Source organism: Pygoscelis adeliae, unplaced genomic scaffold, assembly GCF_000699105.1.
Source record: "Pygoscelis adeliae isolate BGI_AS28 unplaced genomic scaffold, ASM69910v1 Scaffold450, whole genome shotgun sequence".
Classification (NCBI taxonomy): Eukaryota; Metazoa; Chordata; class Aves; order Sphenisciformes; family Spheniscidae; genus Pygoscelis; species Pygoscelis adeliae.
The window spans coordinates 197795-219994 of NW_008823923.1; the positions used below are offsets into that span (position 1 = coordinate 197795).

Genomic DNA, 22200 nt, shown 5'->3' on the forward strand with positions numbered 1-22200 from the left:
ACATGCCTGGGATGCTCCTACAGACTTATAATAAAATCATGATCTGCTCTTAACATAAAATCTTTTTAAACGATCTCTGGTATTTTGAAGGCTCATCTCACACCGATATCAAGCCTTCAGTTATGCCCAGGCTGATCAATCCATACCAGAACCTAAAATGAACCTAGTTATTCCAGGAGAAAAAAGGCAATGTTGGGAGAAGGGATAATACCTAAGATAACTGCCTGGAGTTGGTGCCAGAGAAGGAATTTTCTCTGTTTTCTTTGACAAAATGTAAGAAGGTAGCATCCTAACAGCAAGGACCAAAGTAAAAAAAGACAGAATTGAAAACGCTGTGCTATAAAGTCGTATTTAAGTTTTCTACTACTCCTACGGTAATAGACAATCCCAGAGAACTTTGTACATTATTCAAAGGCTGAAGCAGACCAGGATGCCTCTGAGCATCTCCTATATGAGAAACCCAGGGAGGGTTTAACACAAAGCTTTGTCCTTTCAGCTACTATTGCTGACCCAGCCTATCTTGTCGTAGGGTATGTGTGCCTTGGTCTACCAACTGTTAAAGTTGCCAGTTGTCTTTATGATGGGCCAACATTTTACTGGATGACATCTACCTGTACAGACTCTACAGCCATTTATCACTTCACACAGGCAGGGCATTCAATGCAAGAAAGCCAGTTTGTCTTAAAATATCTCATTAGGAATGAGACAAATAGGAATGAGAAAATTCTGACTAACTCTTATAATAGTATTTCTGTTTGGGACAGTTCAGTCTGTGAAGCAACACTTGAAAATAACCATTTGTTTTCTTTCCGCACAAAACAACTCCATTTCTGTAAATGCACTGGCACCTGCCACAAACGGTGACATGCAGTGTTCTGCAATACTACCTATATAACCAATACCTATTAGTCACTACTGATCAAGCCCTGCTCATACATATAATACGTTTATATGAGCACATGAATACTATTAGTGTATTACTTCTTCATCACACCCTAGCCCCTGACTAAAGTGATAAATACTTTGATCTGCACAGGTTTCTGTTTTCCTCATGCTGTTTCCACCAGCTTAAAACAGACCTTTCTAATACCAGTTTGTTTCCACAAAAGTAAGAGTTTTAAGTGTTGGCTGATAGTTGGGTCCTTCAGCCTTCTTTCCTCCCTGCCAATCAATGCTTCGTTTTCTCTTACAAATCAACAGTATACCTTATTCTCCAGGGCTGTCCTGTCCTGGCCTTGATGCTGTCAGTGAATATACACTCCCCACAATAACACATCCGCAAGCAGTCCTCTGCATTTCACCGTCTGGCTCAGGCTGAGTCACACGAAAGCCTAAGTCACTTTAACACAGTGTGGCAGGAGTTTAATCTGCTCTGATCCTTCAGCGCAAACACAGTGGAGATCTCATAACCCCACTGTAGGGAACAAAAAACATGCAAGGACATTTATGGGTTGGTGATGATGGAATTTAATGTCTCTTTTTCAAGAAGGACTTGACTAAAACAGAGAGAAAGAGCCTGCAAGAACGTTGAACATGCCCAAAGCCATGTGGTCATAATCTGTTGGGTTTTTTTCTCCTCATCACAGCTGTCTTGCTGATAGAGATTCAACAAGGAGTCATAACATCATCATCCATGAAGGATATACAGCTTTTACTATGTTGTTGGTTCGGTTCTTGGGTTTTTTTTAATAATAAGTACCATCTACTCCATCTTTACCCATATGCTATGTGTAAAATCCTGGTTGACTGATGTAAAGAGCCCACTGATCTAAACTGGGCCAGGATGTCCTATCTTGACCACTGGAACAACTGAACTAACTTTCAAGGACATGTATCATAGGGGAAAAAGGAGATTCAGCCCTGCTGAAGAGGGCAGTCACTGTCACTTCCACTGACAGAAACCTGTCTCTATTTTTGCTGGGCACTACGTGTCAAATGAGAAAATAAATGTTATCATACAGCAAACAGAACCTATCAGTAGAAGAGCCAGAGGACCCTTGCCACACAGCAAGAGTTCAGGGGGTTTTGCTGCCAATTTGGTTTTATGCCTTTAGCTTGTTCCTAGCTGAACTCTGTCGGCACTGGTATCACCACAGAGACTCAGAAGTCTTTTGCAAGTCTTCTGCAAAAATTTTACAAAAGGTGAATAAAATTTGTGTTTACTAATGGCTAAAACACCCTCTGGCTTAGAACCTGAACCACTGAGGCATTAGAAATGACAGTTCTTCAAACTCTTCTGTTTTGACATTTTGGCACCTTACCATAGTGAATTTTCCTCTTCCTTTTCCCTCGGTGGTAAGGAAGCAATAGAGAATGGGATATATCTGTTTTTCTTACCTCTCTTCACCTTCTTATATTACCATTACATTACCAAAAGATCCATACAGGCAAATTTTCCACCCCATCCTGTGGTATATCATGTCTTTTTTTTATATCAAATATGAAGTGATTAAGTGATTGCATGATCCATGGACATAGGTAAGCCTGCAATGTTTTTGGGCAGGATTTTGGAGTTATGTGAAAATACAGTCCATAATAAAACTTGTTACCTAATCTTTTCCAACTCTGATTTAGCAAAAGGTTCAATCAGATTTTGACTTCTCTTCTCATTGACTGTGTATTAGTTTTTATGGGTGGCTATTTCTAAAGAATTTTACACTTCTGAAGTATAATTTTCTTGCTTCTGCATTACATAAAGCTACGCAATTTTCACACAAGAAGCACAGCAGTCCTATTTTATGAGCCATTGGACTTGCATTTAATATTAGCTAACAGACGGAAGTGTGAATATTCAGATATGCTTTGTTACACATATACATGTTGAACAACGTGATAGTCTAGATGAGAGGGGCGTATTTCTATTTTCATCACTCCCTGCAGGCTGCTGCAAAGAAAAGTCCTGATGATTGTTCCTATCAAACGTGTGTCTCTGCTTGTTTGCATGTGTCTTTGTGGGACTGTGTGTAAATACACACACACAAATATCTATGTGGAAAAAATAATTCACCTTCTAGCACGATGATATGTCAAATTTCCAATATATTTGCTTACAAAAGAGTTATTAATATGAAACTGGATAGAAAAGTGCACTGCCTGTGTGCACGGTTTACATACTGATTCAAATATTAGCTGCATGCTAGAGCAGTGAAAACAGAGTAAGAATCAGGGAAAGGGGAAATATCTTTTGTCTCCCCTCTCAATTTATTCAGTATAAAGCTGCCCGGCCTTTTATTGTTCCACATGAAAAACAGTAGTAGAGGAATAATGCTCCTATAAAACATATGATTTTCTCATTATTTCTTCACGTCTTTCAGATACAGCCAAGTAGCAAATGGCTAGCAATAGCTAATCCTTAATAGTTAATATTTTTAAGTTACCTTTGATACCAGGACATGTTCATTGCATTTCACTAAGCAAAATGATGAAACAAGTTCTTCTATGCTCAACTTAGCCTTGCTTCCATTTATAAATGTTCCTGCTCTCTAGAGCTCACAAAACCTTTATTGAATATATCCAACCTTGATAAGTAAAAATTTATTTTTCCCTGTTTTCCAAATCTGCCTGTGTTTTCTGACTGCATTCTCCATTCCCCTTTTCTGAGATGGAGAAAACTGCTTTCGTACTGAGTATCACTTTTGAAACTAGAGAACATGCATTTAATGCTTATCTTCTCCAACTTGATCTATATTTAAGTGGAGTGGGCACCTAGAAATTAATAATTGAAAATGGAAATTAGTTCACTAGAATACCTTCAGAGAAACTAATAATTCATTTTTTTCTTTGAAGAATAGTTTGAATTGAATTATTTAGATGGAAAGCAAAACACATTTACATTTTACAATGCTACTTTGAGAAATCCAAGAGGAAATCCAATGTGTAGCAGCAGCTTAGGAGGAATACAGTTTTGTCTAAGACTTTTAGGTAACTCTAATTCTTATGTGAAGAAAAATATTATATTGCCCATGCTCACCATGACCCTGATAAAAAGCAGTTCTTGTATCAAAAATAAAGCAGCAGAAAGCTTTTGCAAGTATCTAGTAAGTGGCTTTTATATAATTTCATAACAGGATCTGATCATTTAGCACATTCCATCTAACAAAAAAAAACCCAACAAAAAAACAAACCAGAATGCCCAGTCTTGCAAAATAATACACAAGCTAACTTTAGCTGCTGGTCAAAAGTTGCTATTAAAACAGTCTTTTTGTGTGCCTTTTTTCTGTAAGTATTTTCACTTTTTGGTTCAAATCCTCAGCCTCTGACACAGTACGTTTCCCAGCTGGAATCTAGAAATGTAATAAAAACATTTGGAAGAGGAAACAAAAAAGCTTTAGTAGCCTCCTTAATTTCTCATTGCCTTCAGAAAAACATGACTTCAGCATTTGCTAGAATTATGGAGCAACCATACAAGGTTCCCTCTCTTCATAGAAACATCCTCAGCAAGACAAAGGATCTCCAAATAAGCTTTGAAGTACAGAAGTTCTGTAAGGAACCCCTCATACATTTTAAATAAGAAATCATACCTGCAGTTAATGTCACATTAAAATGTTCTTGTTTATTTCTGGTTTTCAGAATAAACCCAAGCAGACATTTTCCTCTCAGTTTTACTGCCATTTGCCTCATTAGCATAATGATTAAAAGGAAAGATGAAGTAAAGCTTTGACATTTCCATATGTGATTTTAAGTTACTCATATAAAAATACAGTCAAAAGAGCAAAAGACTTTGAAAATAAAACTAGCACATTTATATATTTATATAGGACTTACTTCATTACCATTAATTAGGCTTCTACTTGGCTCATGAACCCTGAGAAACCTTTTCTTCTTCATTTGCAAATGGAAATGTTTTTGCCAGGAGGGGGTACCCAAGTACCCACAGCATTAATTATGCAAAAATAAAACACATGGCAAATATTTTACAGAAAGATAAGTTACCAATTTTTATAGTAGTTGTACTTTGATCCTTGATAGAGCAAATAGTAAATGAAGCTTTCAGCAAGGAATGGCTGTTAAAGCATCTGTTGAGCAAGGTATGTGTCTAGCATAGTCCTGCTAATTTCTTATTTACTAAAATTAGTCTAGTGCTTATTCTGGGTACTTGGCAAACAATATAACATCAAATAACTTTTCTGCTGCAGTATTTCTCTTATCTAAAACAGTATTTGAAAGCCATAGAAAAAAGCTAAAATTTTGAAGAGAAGGCAACTGTAAGGAAATGTCATGTTAATACAGCAATTCAACAGTCTGATAGATATTTGCATTTTTGTGGGGCAATAGGTGTTGATGCAGGGGGAAGGCAAAATGAACCTCCAAACAAGACGACCAGGATAAAGGTGACTGATCACAAAGCAGAGGGGTAGAGAGTTCTGGTACATTTATTAATAACAATTAAAGCAGTTTTTGCTCTGCTTTGTTTCTGGGTTTCTGTCTGTATGCTTGTTTTTAGGTACTTTTAAATAAGTACTTAAATAAATGAGGTCCTTTTTCACTGGATTTTTATTTTTCATTCTTTTTGTAAAAGCTTCACCTTCTAGGCCCTGTTATCTGTGAGTACCCTGTTCCATTTTTTGGAACAAGACGGCAATTTTCTTGTTTTCTAACATTTAAAATATTTTCTAAAAATTGGTGAGAGCATCCTGAATCCACAATTCAGCTACAGTCGACAAATTGTTTTTTGTGTATACAGAATAGTATGTAATTCTACACAATGACGACCTAAATTACGTTAAAGCATAGTAAAAGCTCATCTTCAGTTCTACCATTTGATAATGCTGTGTTTTGATGATGGCATCAAATTTTGACAAAGAAAGCCATCAAGTTTCTACAAAATGATCTTTTTAGTATTCTGGATAGCTTTACTATTTTCTTGATTTCTGCTTTGTTAAAATAGGCATTTATTTATGCATAGACATTCATACATAAGTCAATCGATCATTATTTATGCTGATCCATCCAAATATATAACTCAAGCTCCCTTCAAAAACACTTAATACATCAAAAGGAAAATGAGCTCAATGCAATAAATAAGATAAAATACCTATTATAAATACAAAGGCATAGTGACTTACATGGATATATGTTCACAGAATAAAGTGAAGATAAAGTATTTCATATAAAATAAACAACGTTACCACCCAGGCAGAAGAAACTTTATGTAAAACTTTCAAGAAAAAGCTATGTAAAACTGAACAACTTCTAATCACGCTTCACTGGGAGCTACTTGAAGTAATCTATCCGATGACTAATCAGAACTATCTGTATTGCAAGAAGCACTGCAGAGAAACACTACATCTTTCACAGAAAACTCTGCATGCACTGGAAACCAGAGGTCAGCTTTTATATTCAGGCTTCTACTGCGATACATCTCTGTAGACAGATCCAGACAGAAAAGGCTGTCTCCCCTGTGTCACATACAAGCCAGGTCCAGCACAGAAACATGAAAACCTTTGCTACAAACTATTGGAGAAGATAAGGCCAAAGAAGAGAGAACATTGGATAAAAATTGGGTATTTCAACACCAGAGGCCCTTCAAAACCCTCCAAAGCATTATCCTCCTCAGTAAAGCCTTCCTACCAGGTGTGGGATCTCTCTTTCTCAGACACATGCAATGAGGTCTTTGATCAAGTAAACTGGAGGCAGAAAAATGTTGATGAAATCAATTAGGTATCTAGTTGTGCTGGTTTGTTTTCTCTGGAAATACTTAATGCTGCGGTAGTAGATTCTATAGAGGCAAGGTAAAGGGATAATCAACTGATCTCTTTCAAAATTTTAAAAAAATATGAGCGAATATGAGAAATATTTAGCAAATACATAAACAGCTCCCTAACATACTAAGACACACAGAAATGGTATTTTAGATCTGGCACAGTTCTAATACAGTTAAAAGACAGCAATTTAAAGAGTGTGACCTTGAAAACAGTTCTCAAAAATAACAGCTATGTGACCTTAAAATACATTAATTCATTAGATAAAAGTTTTGTCTCCCCAGCAGCAAACATTTTAAATTTCATCACCAAAATGTCATGACTCAAACAGCAGATGTTTTTCTGAGCTTTTCTCTTAATCTTTGTAAAATCCTCTACACTAGGCAAATAGCAAGAAACTGAAATAACTTGCAACCACTATGGTAGCTTCAAAATCATGGTATTACGGCCCAGTCATCTGCTATCTGATATAAACCTAACTCTGTTGTTTTTCACTAGCCACATGTGGCCTGCCATCCCATTAGACAGCCCTAGAAATTATTCATAATAGTAGACAACTCAGACTGATGCATGATTTTCACAAGGACGTAAAGCATTACTGTGTACTTGACGTCACTGCAGCCATATTCCCTTCTCTGTGCAATAAGCACTTCCTGACTTCATACAAATTTTCCTGCTCAAACATTTTTTTTTTCTTCACCTTCTTATATTACCTACTTGAAACTCTTGACTATTCCCTCTCATTTGAAGAGCTCAAAATTAAGATTCCTGTGTAGGCTATATTGTTACTTAGGTTGTCTGCAGAACTAAATATTGGAAACATCTTATTTTACACTATAGCAAATTTGTTGAAAATAGTTGATCCAAGTCCATGTGTTATCCCACATCATTTGGATTTAATGCAGGACCTTCCAAATAGTTAAAGCATAAAGTTAGGATCTTTGGCCCAATCAGGCATACCTGTGCCTTTTGTTTCACATCTCGTGTTAATTTTGCTGACCAGTCATGGCTATAGTACTGCTATTCTTTTCTGCACTGCACCTCGAAGGGTGCTATTCCACTTCATTTTAGAGATCTACATATACTTTGGTTATGTGATGGCCACAGGTATGTCTCATGGGTCTCTGGTCTCTCTAGACAAAATTTGTGTATATACAGTTAATTTGTTCTCTGCTTGTTCTTCAGTTGTAATGAAAGGCTCTTGGAGATTACTCACGTTAATACACTATGATCATTTTGTTTAGACTATGTATTCCGCTGCTTGTTTTATTTATTAAGAATTATTACTATTTCCATTACTATATGGAAAAGACAAATAAGTATTGTTTCAGAAGGGACTTTGGTAAACCTATTGTAGTCTATTTGGCAACATGGATCTGTGAGACTGCATCTTTCTTTGAACCCAGATATGTCCTATCGATAGTTACTGCTGACGGATTACCATGCTTTAGATCTTTCCCTTTACGACTTCCTCTTTACCCAGCTTCACTGCTGATTGCTTTCTGTACTATCGTTATTCAAATCTCACTGATAAAGTGTTTGTTCTAATGACAAATTTTACAGCTGAGAACCTTTACGGCAATGTGTCCTCAGTCACACATCTTTTCTCTGCTTAACCTATTCCGCTGGAATGATCTCGACTGTCCTGTTTGTGCTAGAGGCAGCTGTTCCTTTGGACAGTAGCAACAACCATTATTCACAACAGCCTTTATTCATTCACGCTTCTTCTGCATTTCTGGCTTGCTGCTGAAGTGGGAGGGTAATGTGGCAAGGCACTTGTCACTTTAGAAACCTCCTTTACCACATAAACAGCTTCAAGAGGACATCCTTCTTATTGGCAATTCTTATGGAAATGACCTTCAGTATACTGTCATTGCAGGTTTACATCTATATGACAGCACTTGGTATCGTTCAGAGTCACAGAAGATTTTGTGTTTTAATCAAAGTTATTATTTCCTAATTCTGCAGACCATATGGCACCATAAAGCCCACAGTAGAGCAGATATTTTTAAAGCATGACATTAACTTTACTAGGGACATTAACAAAGATGACTAACGTTATCCTCACTGAAGTATAAATTATGCTAACGTTTTCAAATTTGGATGATTAAGGTTGTACCTAAAACAAAATACCACCTATTTTTTTGCAGTTCTGAGACTTAACAGGAGTCCACCTGTGCCCATATCTGAAAGTATTCATACATATTTCCAGAATGACAATCTAGGCAAAACTGATAAAGATAGCATTATTCTGATTTGTTATTTTTCTGAAGTTTATGATTGGTAACTCTGCCCCTGTTCTTAAGATACACCTCAGGAAAACAAAAAAGTAATTTCTCAGTAATCACTGCACGTAATTTTAGTTGTACTTTAGATTACTAATCAGAGGTACAGCACAGACAAATCTTATGAACTGCAATTTAATTTAAAATATCTTTTAATTCTGCTCAGTTTTGCAAATGCATCACCTTTCTGCTACAACCTACATAGGTTGATGCATTCCAGAACACTGCCTGGTAAATAACCTACATATTTGTTACCATCAATCCTGTCACCATGCTCTCATTATTAGCAAATTAATGCGGTTAATTATTAAAACATACCAAACATGTTCCAATTGCTTTTTCCTTCCTGCCTCCACTTGCTTAATGCAATACATTCTAACCAGAAACGTTTTTTTACATTCCCACCATCTTGATGAACGATATAAGCAATGGGGTATATTCTCTAGACATTCAACTTATAGCCTCTCTGCATGAACAAGTCAGACGTGCAAAGAGGCTTCGGGATGATGCCTGCGGGCATTAAAGAGATTATTAGAACATTGTAACAAGGATTATCTGAATTTTGTAGTCAGAGAGTTGAAGCTTTTAGAAGTCTTTCTCTTGCCTTCATCTACCACCACAGGTCAGTTTAAAAGTGGCTGTTCTAAAACCACAATTTTTTTCTTCTCATGTTGAGATTGGTCATGATGATCATGGATGATTTATGCTCATAAAAAATTGCAAAACCTTTGGTAAAAAACAAGATACGAAACATAGCATTTCTGGTTTTATTATTATGAATTCAGTGCAGCACAACTGACCTTGGCAGTAATTTTCATACTGAAATGAAAACACCACTTTTCACTGAATCCATCACATCCACTTTTGGATGTTAAGCTTTTGCTTTTGCCCACGGTTTTCATTGATCTTGCACTTGAAAACTTCTCCTTCAACTTTCCTTATCTCATAGTAGTTGCCATAAAGATGGTTATTCTGAAAATTACTTGAGTGCATATTTAGATGAAGATGCGATTCTTTCAATAATTGTACAATTTGCTTATTGTGTTTAGACTGGAAAAACATGTTTACATGTTTTTAATATAAATAAATAACTAACTAAATAGAGCCCCTAAAAGCTATAACAGGACTATACTAGCATCATGCAGAAATACATAACAAAACTTATCTTAAGGCTTTTAATTTTATTTTTTTTTTACTTCAGTCTGCCTGGAGTAAATACATTATTAAACCATAGCATTTTTAATGACTGTGCTTACCAGTTGCTGTCCTTGGACACCCCAGGCTGCATACTGTAAAACTGAATCCTCTACTTCTGGAGGGTTTAACTCCCAAACTTCCCTTGAAAAAACGTAAACATTTTTACTTGAACACACTGGCATCACCTTATGTATAGAACCACTGACAATGACATCACATTGAAAAAACAATGTGACCTACCTTGTGTGTATGTTATAAATCACATATGAAGCAGTGTAAGAATAATGAAAAACCTGTCACAAAAAAAGAAAGCATAAGAATTACAAAAACAAATACTGGATTAAATACAGACTACCATTATGATAGTCACAGTCTTTCAATCCCTGTAAACACCGACATCTGTATTATTGAAAGAAAGATTTTACTGTGTTAATTACAACCGATAGAGTTGAACCAGGGTTTGAATGCTGTATGAAGGACACACATACTCATCTATTAATTTAACCAGACACTTAACCTGTACAACAACTGCACAGAAAAGGTCCCAATCAGAAAAATCTGCGTTCCTGTTTAACAAAAGGATTTAAAAAACCAAAACCAAACCAAACACAAAAAACCAAGAACATACATTAGGAAAATAAATCACTTTTTCCTGTATTTCTTCATCAATTTATGGTAAAAATGATTGTACAGGCATTACAGATATTTTACTTGAAATGCAGACAGATACAGGGTCATACGATATTTTTCTGACCACCTGCTATGTACAGCCTGAAGGACCTTCTGGGCTACTGCTCACAGAACAGCATAGAAAAACTGAGAGCCCCTGTAAGCACTGTTTGGTATGGCTTTCCTTAACGTGTTTCAGTCTGATTTTGACCGCCTTTCTTTGAAATTCAGGGAAAGTTTGTTTTATCTGAGATTTTTTGTATGCAACATTTTGGGTAAAACAAAGAGCTATTTGTCAGTAAACCTTCCTAATTCATCAGGAAGTTACCAGCGACTTCTGGTCTCAGAACCCCCAGGATTCTCTGGATGGGAGAGAAAAGCAAACCTAATGTACAGTCTTACGCTGCTGTCTTTGTTGAAAATTTTGTTGAAGTTGCCCGAAATCCACAGGATTGTCACTTAAGTGCAAAATATCAAGGCCTGATGTATGCGGACCCAGAAGATCCATGGTGGGGAACAGCGTGCTACAGCATATAATGTGATGTACCACCACAACGAAGGGCTAAAATCAAAGCAAACTATTACACATTTTCTCTAAAGTCAAACATTAGTTTCTATACATACAGTGAATAACAGAAATTTTCCTGCCTTCCAGGCTCGGGTGATTGGTTTTAACCTAGCTCATTTCTTTACCTCTATGTCTCGCATTATGAAAATAGCACAATTCCATAGTATTAATTAGTTTTATTATGAATTGAAATTACTTCATGGTCTTGGAATATAAAATATATTTGTGACTAATTATTACTGTACTAAGAGAAACTCTTCTTTTAAATGTAAACTACTGTCAGAAAGAAACATAGGGTGACATCCACTAGACTTACTGTAGCTTCACGTCTACAGAGTTACAGTATCTCTGCTTGGCACATGAAGGACTTATTCCTGGACAGTGTCAGGCATTCCAGTTAGATGGAAACAGATACAGCTGTAAAGCTGAAACCTTGATACGAGATATGTGTTGGGAACTCTTTAGTTTATATTATCTGCACCAGGAGTCTTTCCGTATGTCCTCCAAGGAGAAGAGACAAAGGAGGATCACACATGAACAGAGCCATCGGAATTTGCTTCTATTGCACACGAGAGGGGTTTCAGAGATTGTTATTTTGTCTGGAGGTCATTCAGTAACAACCATCTGAAACATCCTTCCACTGACTCCATTTCCATTATTAGTTCCCTGTCAACACACACCAAGAATTTAGCATGTCCTAAAACCTTGCTGGCTGACGCTGCAAGAAGCCCACAAAGGTCTGTAAAATTAGTAACTGTACTTTGTACAACAGCTGAATTTCCCGTCTATAAAATCTTTAGATTAAAACCTTTTAGACAAGAATCACCTCCATTTTCCAAGTCTATGATGATTAACATCGGAAGTGTTGCTTCAGTGAGAAGAATCACACATGTATTAATAAGTATGCCCCAAACTGTTGGGGGATTTTTGTATTACAGCTTATGATAAAGTGGTTGGTCATGCAAGGTACCAGCCTCTTCTGGGAAGTGCTAAGTGTGACAGAAATAGAGACAAATTATAATAAAATTATGATTGCTGTAGGAGGTACAAAGACACCAAGAAGAATATTCTAAGTAATTTGATTGATTTTCTCTAAATAGCTATCATAAACATATCTATTACCATGTCTATATACTATATATAAATATACATCTAGTTATATATATATATAGTAGAAGTAGACTACTTGCTTACATACCATAATGTTTAAAGTTCAGTGGGGTTTCTGTGAAAAATTAACTTGGTAATAACACAATTGAGGGTCTATCAAGATAGAGTTATTCTAGTACTGCTGGTAAGACAACGAGACAAACGGTTGGCTTCAAAGCTCCTGCTTTCTTTTATACCTCTTACATTGCTAGAGGTAAAGATAGCAGATCAAAGGGACAGAAACAGTTAAATCATGGTGGTTTCTGCACAGGGCATACTTTGCCAGAGGCTACCCACAGGGGCGCTTGTCAGCAGCAGTTAAAGGGGACAGTCACATACAGCCAGTTACAGGGAACGGAACGAGTCTCTCGCCCTTCCAGGAAAAGGGAAAAGTATATTGCAGAAAACGTGTGGAGGGCTGGTAAGTATTTAGAATAGAAATATTTAAAAAGTAAATTATTAGACAGAATATATTTCAACAAGAAATGCTAAACTAATAAGTCATTTTGACAGCTTTAACAAAATATGCTATAACAACAAGAAGAACACTTCATATTTCATGTGGAAACTCTCCTCTTGCCTTGTGGTAAAATTTCTATCTAAATGTTCATGTAGAAGTATTAATATCTTTGTGTTAAAAGTATTAATACCTTTGAAAGAGCTCTATAACCAGAAGAGACCAACATTACAATGAAGTCACTTTCAGACAGGATGCTGACATTTTTCTCAAATTACTCATATTAGTTTTATTTCTTAATAGGAACACCATGAATAAATTACAGGTAGGAAGTTTCCTAATTCATCCTGCTTGCAATAGCCACATACTGAAACACCATCATTATTGAAATTAAACAAACAAAAGAAGACAGAAGAATCTTTTTTTTTTTTTCAAGTCTGGCTTATATACTAAGTGTCACATTCCTAGGAAGCTCTCGCAGTTTTGTATAAAGGCTTACCTGCAGAGATCTTTTTTAGGATCTCCACTATTTTGGTAAAGCTTTAGCTTGCACAGAGCCATGCCAGTGCCTGGGACCACAAGTCTCCTGATCTGTAATGTACCACATCTGGCATCACACAAGAGGAGCCCAGCTGAGGGCACCAAGCCTGAAGATAACTGTAGGGAATATCAGGGACTCTCAAAATACCAGGATCAAACCTTCCACATTGCCACAAACCATGTCCACTCTGAAAGAGACATACGTAGGCTTGGGGGATTCTGCCCTGCAACTCTTGTTTTGTGGGATGTGCGCTAATCAGAAAAAAATCTGGTAATTTATGATGGAGTTTGCAAAGATACAGACTGAGAGGTCACACAGGTAAAGCTCAGGCTGCATTGTCCCCTCTCACGGTGCATTAACAGTGAAGGCTGGTCGTCGTCTTCACCATTCAAATCCAAAGTGCTATCATTTCTATTCCAAAATGTGTTCAAACATTTCTTGTACTCCATGCCTTCTAACTGGGGTGGTATCAAAAGACTAAATTAAGGCTAATATTTAAACATGGACAGTAAATTACTCCAGCTGACAAAAAAAAAAAAATGACATACTTAAGTAGTGTGAAACTGAGAAAAAGGGAGAAAGGTTGTGGTGAAGACAGACTCATCTTCTAGGTACAAAAAGGAGAATCAATTAATGAATATAGACACAGGGAAGGTCTCTAAGAAGTGAAGCAACGTAGGAGAGCAAAGCCTTTTAATACATTAAATGCATTACAGTAATTTCTGCACTGTCATATCAGAGGATGAAATTGAATAAAGGAAAACGGCCTTCTATAATTTAATAATGTAACTATACATGTTAAGGTGGGACACTGTGAGGAGCCTTACCTCCACGAGTAATACCCTAGCATGTATGCTTGCTAGGGTCAGGCCTTCCTGGCAAGTAAATAGCTTGTCTGTTTGTGTTGTGATAAGCTGGAAAATGTTCCCCACGATGTTCATTTAAGAACTGTGAAAATGGCTTTTTAGATCAGAAAGACAGCATACCTCCCCCTCAATATAAATTATTTAATTTTTGTTTTGTCACAGAATGCAGTAGGTAACTACTGTTGCGTATCATATATTTTTTCTGAATTCAGTCTTTCATTAATTTATAAACTGAAGACAGCTTTTATGTGATGCTGCTGAACGCTGAAAAAGTTAGCTGCATTTGTGTGTGAAAAAAATAAAATTACAGAACTATATTACAAAGGACCTAAAAGAAAAAGGTGAAAAAAGTACTTCAAGACAAATTGCTCCAGTCAAAACTGACTGAAATAAGAATCTATTATTCAGCTAACAGCCAACAATAAAACACACACACACTTATCAATCACGATCTGAACTTTTAGATGACATATTGTTCCGGGGTTTGTGTGTCCTTTATTTTCTACCTTTCAAGGAACGTCTTTGTCTTTCTAAGGTTTCTGAAAATGAAATACTGTCATGGCACTCAATGCATAGCCCAGCAAGATGCAGGAAAACATGCACATTAGCCAAATACCCTCCACTAATTCTGTAATACACCCCAGGAAACATTCAGTTTGCTGTCCTTGGGTAATTTGGAAAACATCCCTCAGCAGAATAGTGTTTATGCTAAAAAGCTGCCAAGAAAACCTCACTAGCAGTATTTCTACAGGATGATGAGGGCCCTCAGCTCCAGGGAAATGGAGAAGAGCTGATGACATTAGAACCTCGCAGCACTATAATCACAAAATGCTCAGGCATGCCAAACACCTTGACGCGTCCTTTATCCATTTCCTATATTATAAAGCCATTATATTCTTTCACGTTATTTATTTAGAGCAATAACGATGCCTCCTTGCTAGCACAGCTTTTTGCAAGGTAGTGAACAGGCTGTCCTATATTTTCCTTTTTACCCGTGCAGACACCCATGCTCTGAACTTGTCTCTGTGGTTCTCAGTGCTGCTAGACCATGTAAATTCTCCTTTCAGGTTCAAATAAGACTTCTCACAGGGCATAACAGCACTCAGTCTGAGCAAGAACGATAAAAAGTGACAGTATATGAAATACACTGAAAATTTTAGCATCTGCAGTAATATTTTCAGTTATCCCAAAGTTTACCAGCCAAATGGGGTATATATCTCACACACAATATTCCTATGGTAGGTATCTATTTATTTGTATTGTACCTAGCAAGTAACAAAGAGACTATTTAAAAGCCATGCCCTTCCCATTAATTAAAAAAAAAAAATGCAGTGGAGTATCATTAAATAACTGAAATTGCAGAATATGCCATCATGCCCATCCCACTTATCTCAAAACACATACATTGACTTGGAAAGAGAGGCAGTTTCTCACATAAGGTCCAAAACCATACAGATCTTTATGATTCATAAGTGAGGTATCAGATCTTTTATGGGTTAATTTACACTTCTGATCACATGGAAAACAAAATCTAGTATTTTAAGAGACTACTAGTCTGAATGAAAAATGATTACATTATTATTCTAAGAATTAAAGGAATTAATCAGAATTAAAAACAGAATGATCAACTTTAGCTGTGGGAAGTGTTAACTGCTGCAATATATGGATGCCTCCCAAACAGTATTATTCATAAAAAGAGAGACCAAGAAATTCCTTTTATTGCTTCACAGGCACAAGTCAGTTATTAGGCAGTCAAAGCTAAGAGAGCCCGACCTGGAAAAGTTTTTGTGTGCCTGAAAGCTCTTCTATTTTTTCCAGCTACATCAGTTGGTCTAAAAAAAGATATTGCCTCTTCCCACAAATCTTGTCTCATTTCTCTCTCCAGGCCATCACATCTATAACAAAAATGTTAATGAGAAACAAACATTCCCGATCCCATCTTAAGAAAAGGACTACCTAAAACAAAAAATGATCCTTCCTAATTAATAACCTGTGTTACAATATATTTCACAAAATGCATGTGAATCAAGAAGTCAAGGGAGAGGACATACCGAAGCAGGGAAATAAACAGGAATACATCTTGCCAAGGACACTCACTTTTTCATTCACCCATGGCCCTTTTTAAGACCTTTTGTAATACATCAGTGAAATGGTTCGGCATGTTTTCAAACTGCTTCGGTGGGTGCCAGACACAGGAACTACTGGCTGTTGTACACAGCCTGAAGAACAGCAACGGGAGTCGGATTTTGCCTTTATCCTTTTTTCTACAACTGAATTAAGCATTTGAAGAATTACTGAAATATCTACTTATGCTCAAAACTGAACCAAAAGACTTTGCCATGGTAAAGCGATTACAAGGCCAAGATAAAAGTTAACCAATCATTCATCCGTCATTCATGCGAGGAAGTACAGCCACACGATGACACATGGAACCTCATTCACATATCCAAGATCAAACCTTCAATAAACCTTCACTAAAGACTCAAAAATTAAATTTAGACAAAGAAATGCAAACGTATATTGCTTCCTCTTTTGCTTTTGGGATAAAAGTGTCTTGGAAGAAAAATGGAGCCTGCAGAACATGCCATGAACCACAAATAATAAGCAAGTACGAGACACAAGAGTGGAGAGAATATGAGGGGAACATAATGAAATATAGATGCACAAGATGGTTACTGAGACCTTTTGAAGGGATTACTGAAATTAATGCACTATGCTTGCGACAGTCACATCAAAAGCAAGTGACATAGCAGCCAATATGAAACTCTGTTGATGACTTTGGGTAAGTCTATCCCACAGATGCACACAACCCCTCTAACTCCACATGATTTAACCCCAGCTAACTGGGAGTGCAGCGTAGTGCAACGCTGAGCTAGTTGTGCACGAGCTCGTGATACAGGGCTTTGGCACGGCTTCTCAAGCATGACGCTACATTGATCCAGCCACAGCATCTTCAGACCACAATTAGTATCTACACACAGTGTGACAACATACAAATTAAGACTAAAAGGAGGCTGGATGGCTCTATAACATATTCTGTTGTATGGTAGAGATCTGACTTTTGTTACTTAATTTTCAGCTAGCATAAAACGAGCCAGCCAAAACAAGTAATCGTAATATGTATTTTCAGTAAGTTGAGTTACTATATATTCAAATTCACTCTCTATACAAGATCACAGCCTATACAAATTATACAAACTATATATATATTAGCTATATAAATTATGTAAATTATTATTGAAATGATTTCTCCTCTAGCTAGTAATATTTTACTCTCAGTTTTGCTCAGAATACATTGGTGTAATTCAGATTTCCAGCAATGAAAATGAGAAAAGACTTTGAGCAAGTGATTAATGTAATATGCAAACTCTTTATTCTACTACACATTTGGAGAACACCAAATTATTTGTGGTCAGATGTCATCCTTTGTGGTAGTCGGCTGAAAGCAAATGAGTTACAGTGGGAAGGCGTAAGTCTTTGCCTTATAGCATCAGGATTCTAAGCAGTAACTTCTTGTTCTCCAAAAAAGTGGATCAACATTCATATAACAATCTTCTATTCCTCATTTCCTTTTTATGAGCTTTAAGACATGTGACTTTGCTAGGACTGCAGTGCAAAGAGAATGGAATCAGTATCTAATGTGCTGAACCAGAACTTTCACAAAACAATGAAAATCATATATTCTTTTCTTTCCTTTGTATCATGAGATGTGTGACACCCCTGTTAGTAAAACCTGTGATGGAGTTAATACGCTGAAATCAGTAGCAGCATGGCTACTGCCAAAGGCAGAGTACAGCTGCTGGATGAATCCTCCGTCCATTTTGTCATTTATGTGCTAAATAAATTAATAATGTTATCAATAACATTATTAGGTGAAATCCACCTCCCTTTAAAACTCCATTATCATTCACTTCAGCTGTTGCCCATTTGCCTGTCCAGTCTGACTCCATGTGTTCTCCAGCATAGGAGCTGCTTCTGAAGAGGATAAACCAACTAAATATGGCATGGTCATGTTTGGGTTTTCATGTAATTGGCTGCTTGAGTGCATAAAAAGTGAAGAGAGCTCTGCAACATCAACTTCCGAGCCACAGACACATGAATAACACTTATACTACAAATAAAGAGTTTGACTAAAACATGCGCTATATCAATAAGGGACTGACTCTGCATATTTATGAAAATAATTTTGGTTAAAGATTGGAACTCTGTTGATTTCATGCCATAGCAACAAATACAGTGAAACCTCAGACTGGGCATTGATACCAAAGCTCAACTCACTCAGGGGTATACTCCAGAAATGGTTCACACCGTGCTTCAGTAACAAACATTTTGTTCTTGGGAGGTGTAGTGTTTGGCTGTTACTTGCCTGGTCCCAGGAAGAATTTTATCACAAGTTAATGACTGATTTCATATGGATTACATCTGGGGTAGAGAGAGGCACAGAATTTAACTCCTTCATGAATTGTGGATCTGCAGCACAATCCAGTAAATCTTTTCAGTTTACCTTAATTTTAAACTGCCGTTAACAATACATTAATTCATAGTTCAAACAGCTAGAAAGGACTGCTACGATCATTGTGCCTGACCTCCTACATCTGAAACAAAGTTTATGGCACTTCTCACTTTAAATAGTATCATATACAAACAGAGATTCCCAATGTGTTCTTCAATGGGTTTCAGAGCAAACCCTGAGAAACAAACAACCAAAGAGTCTATAATAACGAGATGATGAATTTCCACACATCTTTGAATCCTATTGTTTCTACCCAATTCTGGAAGCAAAAAACTAGAGGTAAATTTTGCCAATATTGATGTCTAAATCTCTCTGTTTTTTTGCATAATTTTTGGCCTTTATAGGTGGACTATCTTGTTTCTGAAAGCTCTGTATCTAATTGCGAAGAGTTAATCTAAGATAGCTTGATGCATTTGCAGCACTGAAGTTAAATGACAAGGTTATAACTTTGCAAAGCATCATATTTACTTGTTTCATTCAACATCAGTTACTTGTCATGACTGATAAGAACCACTGCATATCATTGGTAATAATTTATGGTTAGCATTCATACTTTGGGATATGAAATATTGCCAGCCATAACAACTATATGCTGCCAAACCAAAATAAATATAAAAGCGAGACATTTCTAGACATGTAATTTATCTATAAGAAAAAAGGCTGTCAAGGAAGTCTAAACAAAAAAGCACCTCTAGAAAATCTGCTAAAGCTTCAACTGTCCCACATATAATTTTTCAATAAGATTAATTATCTCAAGAAAAAGACATCCACTGCAGAATGTTAATTAACTCACAATCAGTTAAAGTCAGTTCATCTAACCAACAGTAATGTGATACAAACCACAGTTCGGAGTAACTGCAGAAACTTCTTTTTCTTCTTCTACATCAAGAGCTGAGATAAACCACCCTATATTTGGATATGCAACTCAATCATTTTTGAATATATAATAACTTCAGATGAGTGAATTATTCAAAAAAGAATGTTCTGCATTGCTACTTCTGAAAGCCTCATATATCACTGTCATTTGAAATTCTATTAGTTACACTATCATGTAAAATATGTTTCTTGAGTCTTGTATGAGATGACTTACGACAAAAATTTATATGAATTTTTTCTGGCTTATTCACCTTCAGCATTAAAAAACAGGTATGACTTCACTGAAATCATTGTTACATGACGGCGAAGCTGGTAAGTCTCAAGCCTCAAGCATAACATGCAATTTTTTTTATTGATACACGTGTACATGCACACCATTCTCAAGTGTATGCTCACACTTGTATTCAGTATGATTAAAATTTTGACTTTACGAGTATTTCAGGATTTATAGAAACTTGTCTTTTCCTGAACTGATTTGCAAGCAGCTTCAAAATGTGCATGTGTATTTTGATCTGGACTAGTGTAAGGGGAAACGGAAGATACCAATTCTGACAACACAACCAGAACTTTATCTCCATAGAAATATGAGGCTGGTGAGGATGCTTGCTTCTGGTCATTGCAGCTGAGGATACTAAATCTGTCTTAGAAAAATACATATTTAAGTACTTTAATACCGTCTGATACTTTAACAGTCTGATCTCTTTACAGGGTCCTTCCAGTATAACCCGAACCCCGTACGAGAGGCATCCTTTATGGGGAGCTTGGATTGAGTATCTCCACACATATTGAAAACTCTTAATTGAAACCAAAATATGTTTTAAATCACTGACTCTTGAAGGCAGAGCTGCATCAAGTCTCCTTTGAGTGTTTTGTGATGGTTTAATTTAGCTTGCTCTTTGGGATACTGTGCAAGAAAGAATCAAGCCAAAACTTGGTTTTCTTCTCAGTTTTTCCAAGGTAATACGTTCCTCGCATATTGTATTTATTCAAACAGATTGCTAAAGACAAAATTGGCAAACGCAGAAAAAATACCACCTTGTTTTGAAGAGACAGACTTCTACATGTGGTGATATTCACAAAAATGTGCATAAGCTGATTCAAGCGAAACATTACGTGCAAAGAAATGGGTAAAAAAAGTTGTTGAGAAAATATTCTCTAAAATCACATTCCATATAAAATAAAATGTCCAGGTTCTGAGTACAAAATTGAACTGAAGATGCCCTGAAATGATGAGGATACAAAAGAAAACCAAGACATACAATGGGACAATTTTGAAGTAAAGACTACAGTCTTAATATCTCTTTCTTCTCCAGACAATCTGACTCACTCTGGCAGCATAAAGAAAGCAGATATCGGATGATTTAGTTTAGTAAACTCTGATCAGTTTAGTAAACTCTGCTGTTTACTTACAAATGATATGAGGAGATGAAAAGACCCTGTGGAGCTGGAGAAAGGACAAGCAATGAGATAAATATCCTGTGGGTCTGAAGAGATGCAAAGGGAGAATGGAAAACTGGGCTGGGGGAAGCAGATGGGTAAACCAGCAAGGATGCAAGATGGAAGAAGGAAGACAAAAAGATAGGGCTAAAAATATCAGGATAGGAAAAAAGAGAAATAATAAAAAGACAGAAGTAGTTCAGAACAAAACAGAACTGAGTCCTTTAAAGGGCTGAAAATGAAAAGAATCGGATCAAAAGAGAACAGGCAGCAGGCAGGGAAAGCAGTAAGCAGATCTGCAGTGTGTGGGCACGGTGGCTGGAAAACAGGCTCTTGGGACTGATGAAGGAAATCTATGCAAAGCAGACTGGCATTTAGAGCCTTCCTCTTTTGGAGGATGAAAGATATGAGTGAGAAAGGCAAATGATTTTCTCAGGAATCTGACAGTTCAGTACTTGAGTGCATGAACTGCTCTGATAAGACCCCACCTGGAGTACTGCGTCCAGCTCTGGAGCCCTCAGCACAAGAAAGACACGGACCTGGTGGAACGGGTCCAGAAGAGGGCCACAAAAATTATCAGAGGGATGGAACACCTCTCCTATGAAGAAAGGCTGAGAGAGTTGGGGTTGTTCAAGCCTAGAGAAGAGAAGGCTTCGGGGAGACCTTCTGGCAGCCCATCAGTACTTCAAGGGGGCTTCTAAAAAAAGATGGCAGCAGACTCTTTAGCAGGGCCTGTTGCGACAGGACAAGGGGCAATGGCTTTAAACTAAAGGGGGGTAGATTTAGACTAGATAGAAGGAAGAAATTTTTGATGCTGAGGGTGGTGAAGCACTGGCCCAGGTTGCCCAGAGAGGTGGTGGATGCCCCATCCCTGGAAACATTCCAGGTCAGGTTGGAGGGGGCTCTGAGCAACCTGATCTAGCTGAAGATGTCCCTGCCCA

At 37.0% G+C, this 22200-nt stretch overlaps 1 protein-coding gene across 1 annotated transcript in view; it reads right to left on the minus strand.

Annotated features, from left to right (window-relative positions):
• DPP10 (dipeptidyl-peptidase 10 (non-functional)) overlaps nt 1–22200 on the minus strand; it is a 240836-nt gene that overhangs the window by 67761 nt on the left and 150875 nt on the right. The window contains exons 5-6 of the mRNA XM_009320704.1: nt 10424–10476; nt 10243–10324 (exon numbers count right to left, since the gene is read on the minus strand). Coding sequence (XP_009318979.1) covers nt 10243–10324; nt 10424–10476 — 135 coding nt within the window. The remainder of the gene's footprint in view (nt 1–10242; nt 10325–10423; nt 10477–22200) is intronic.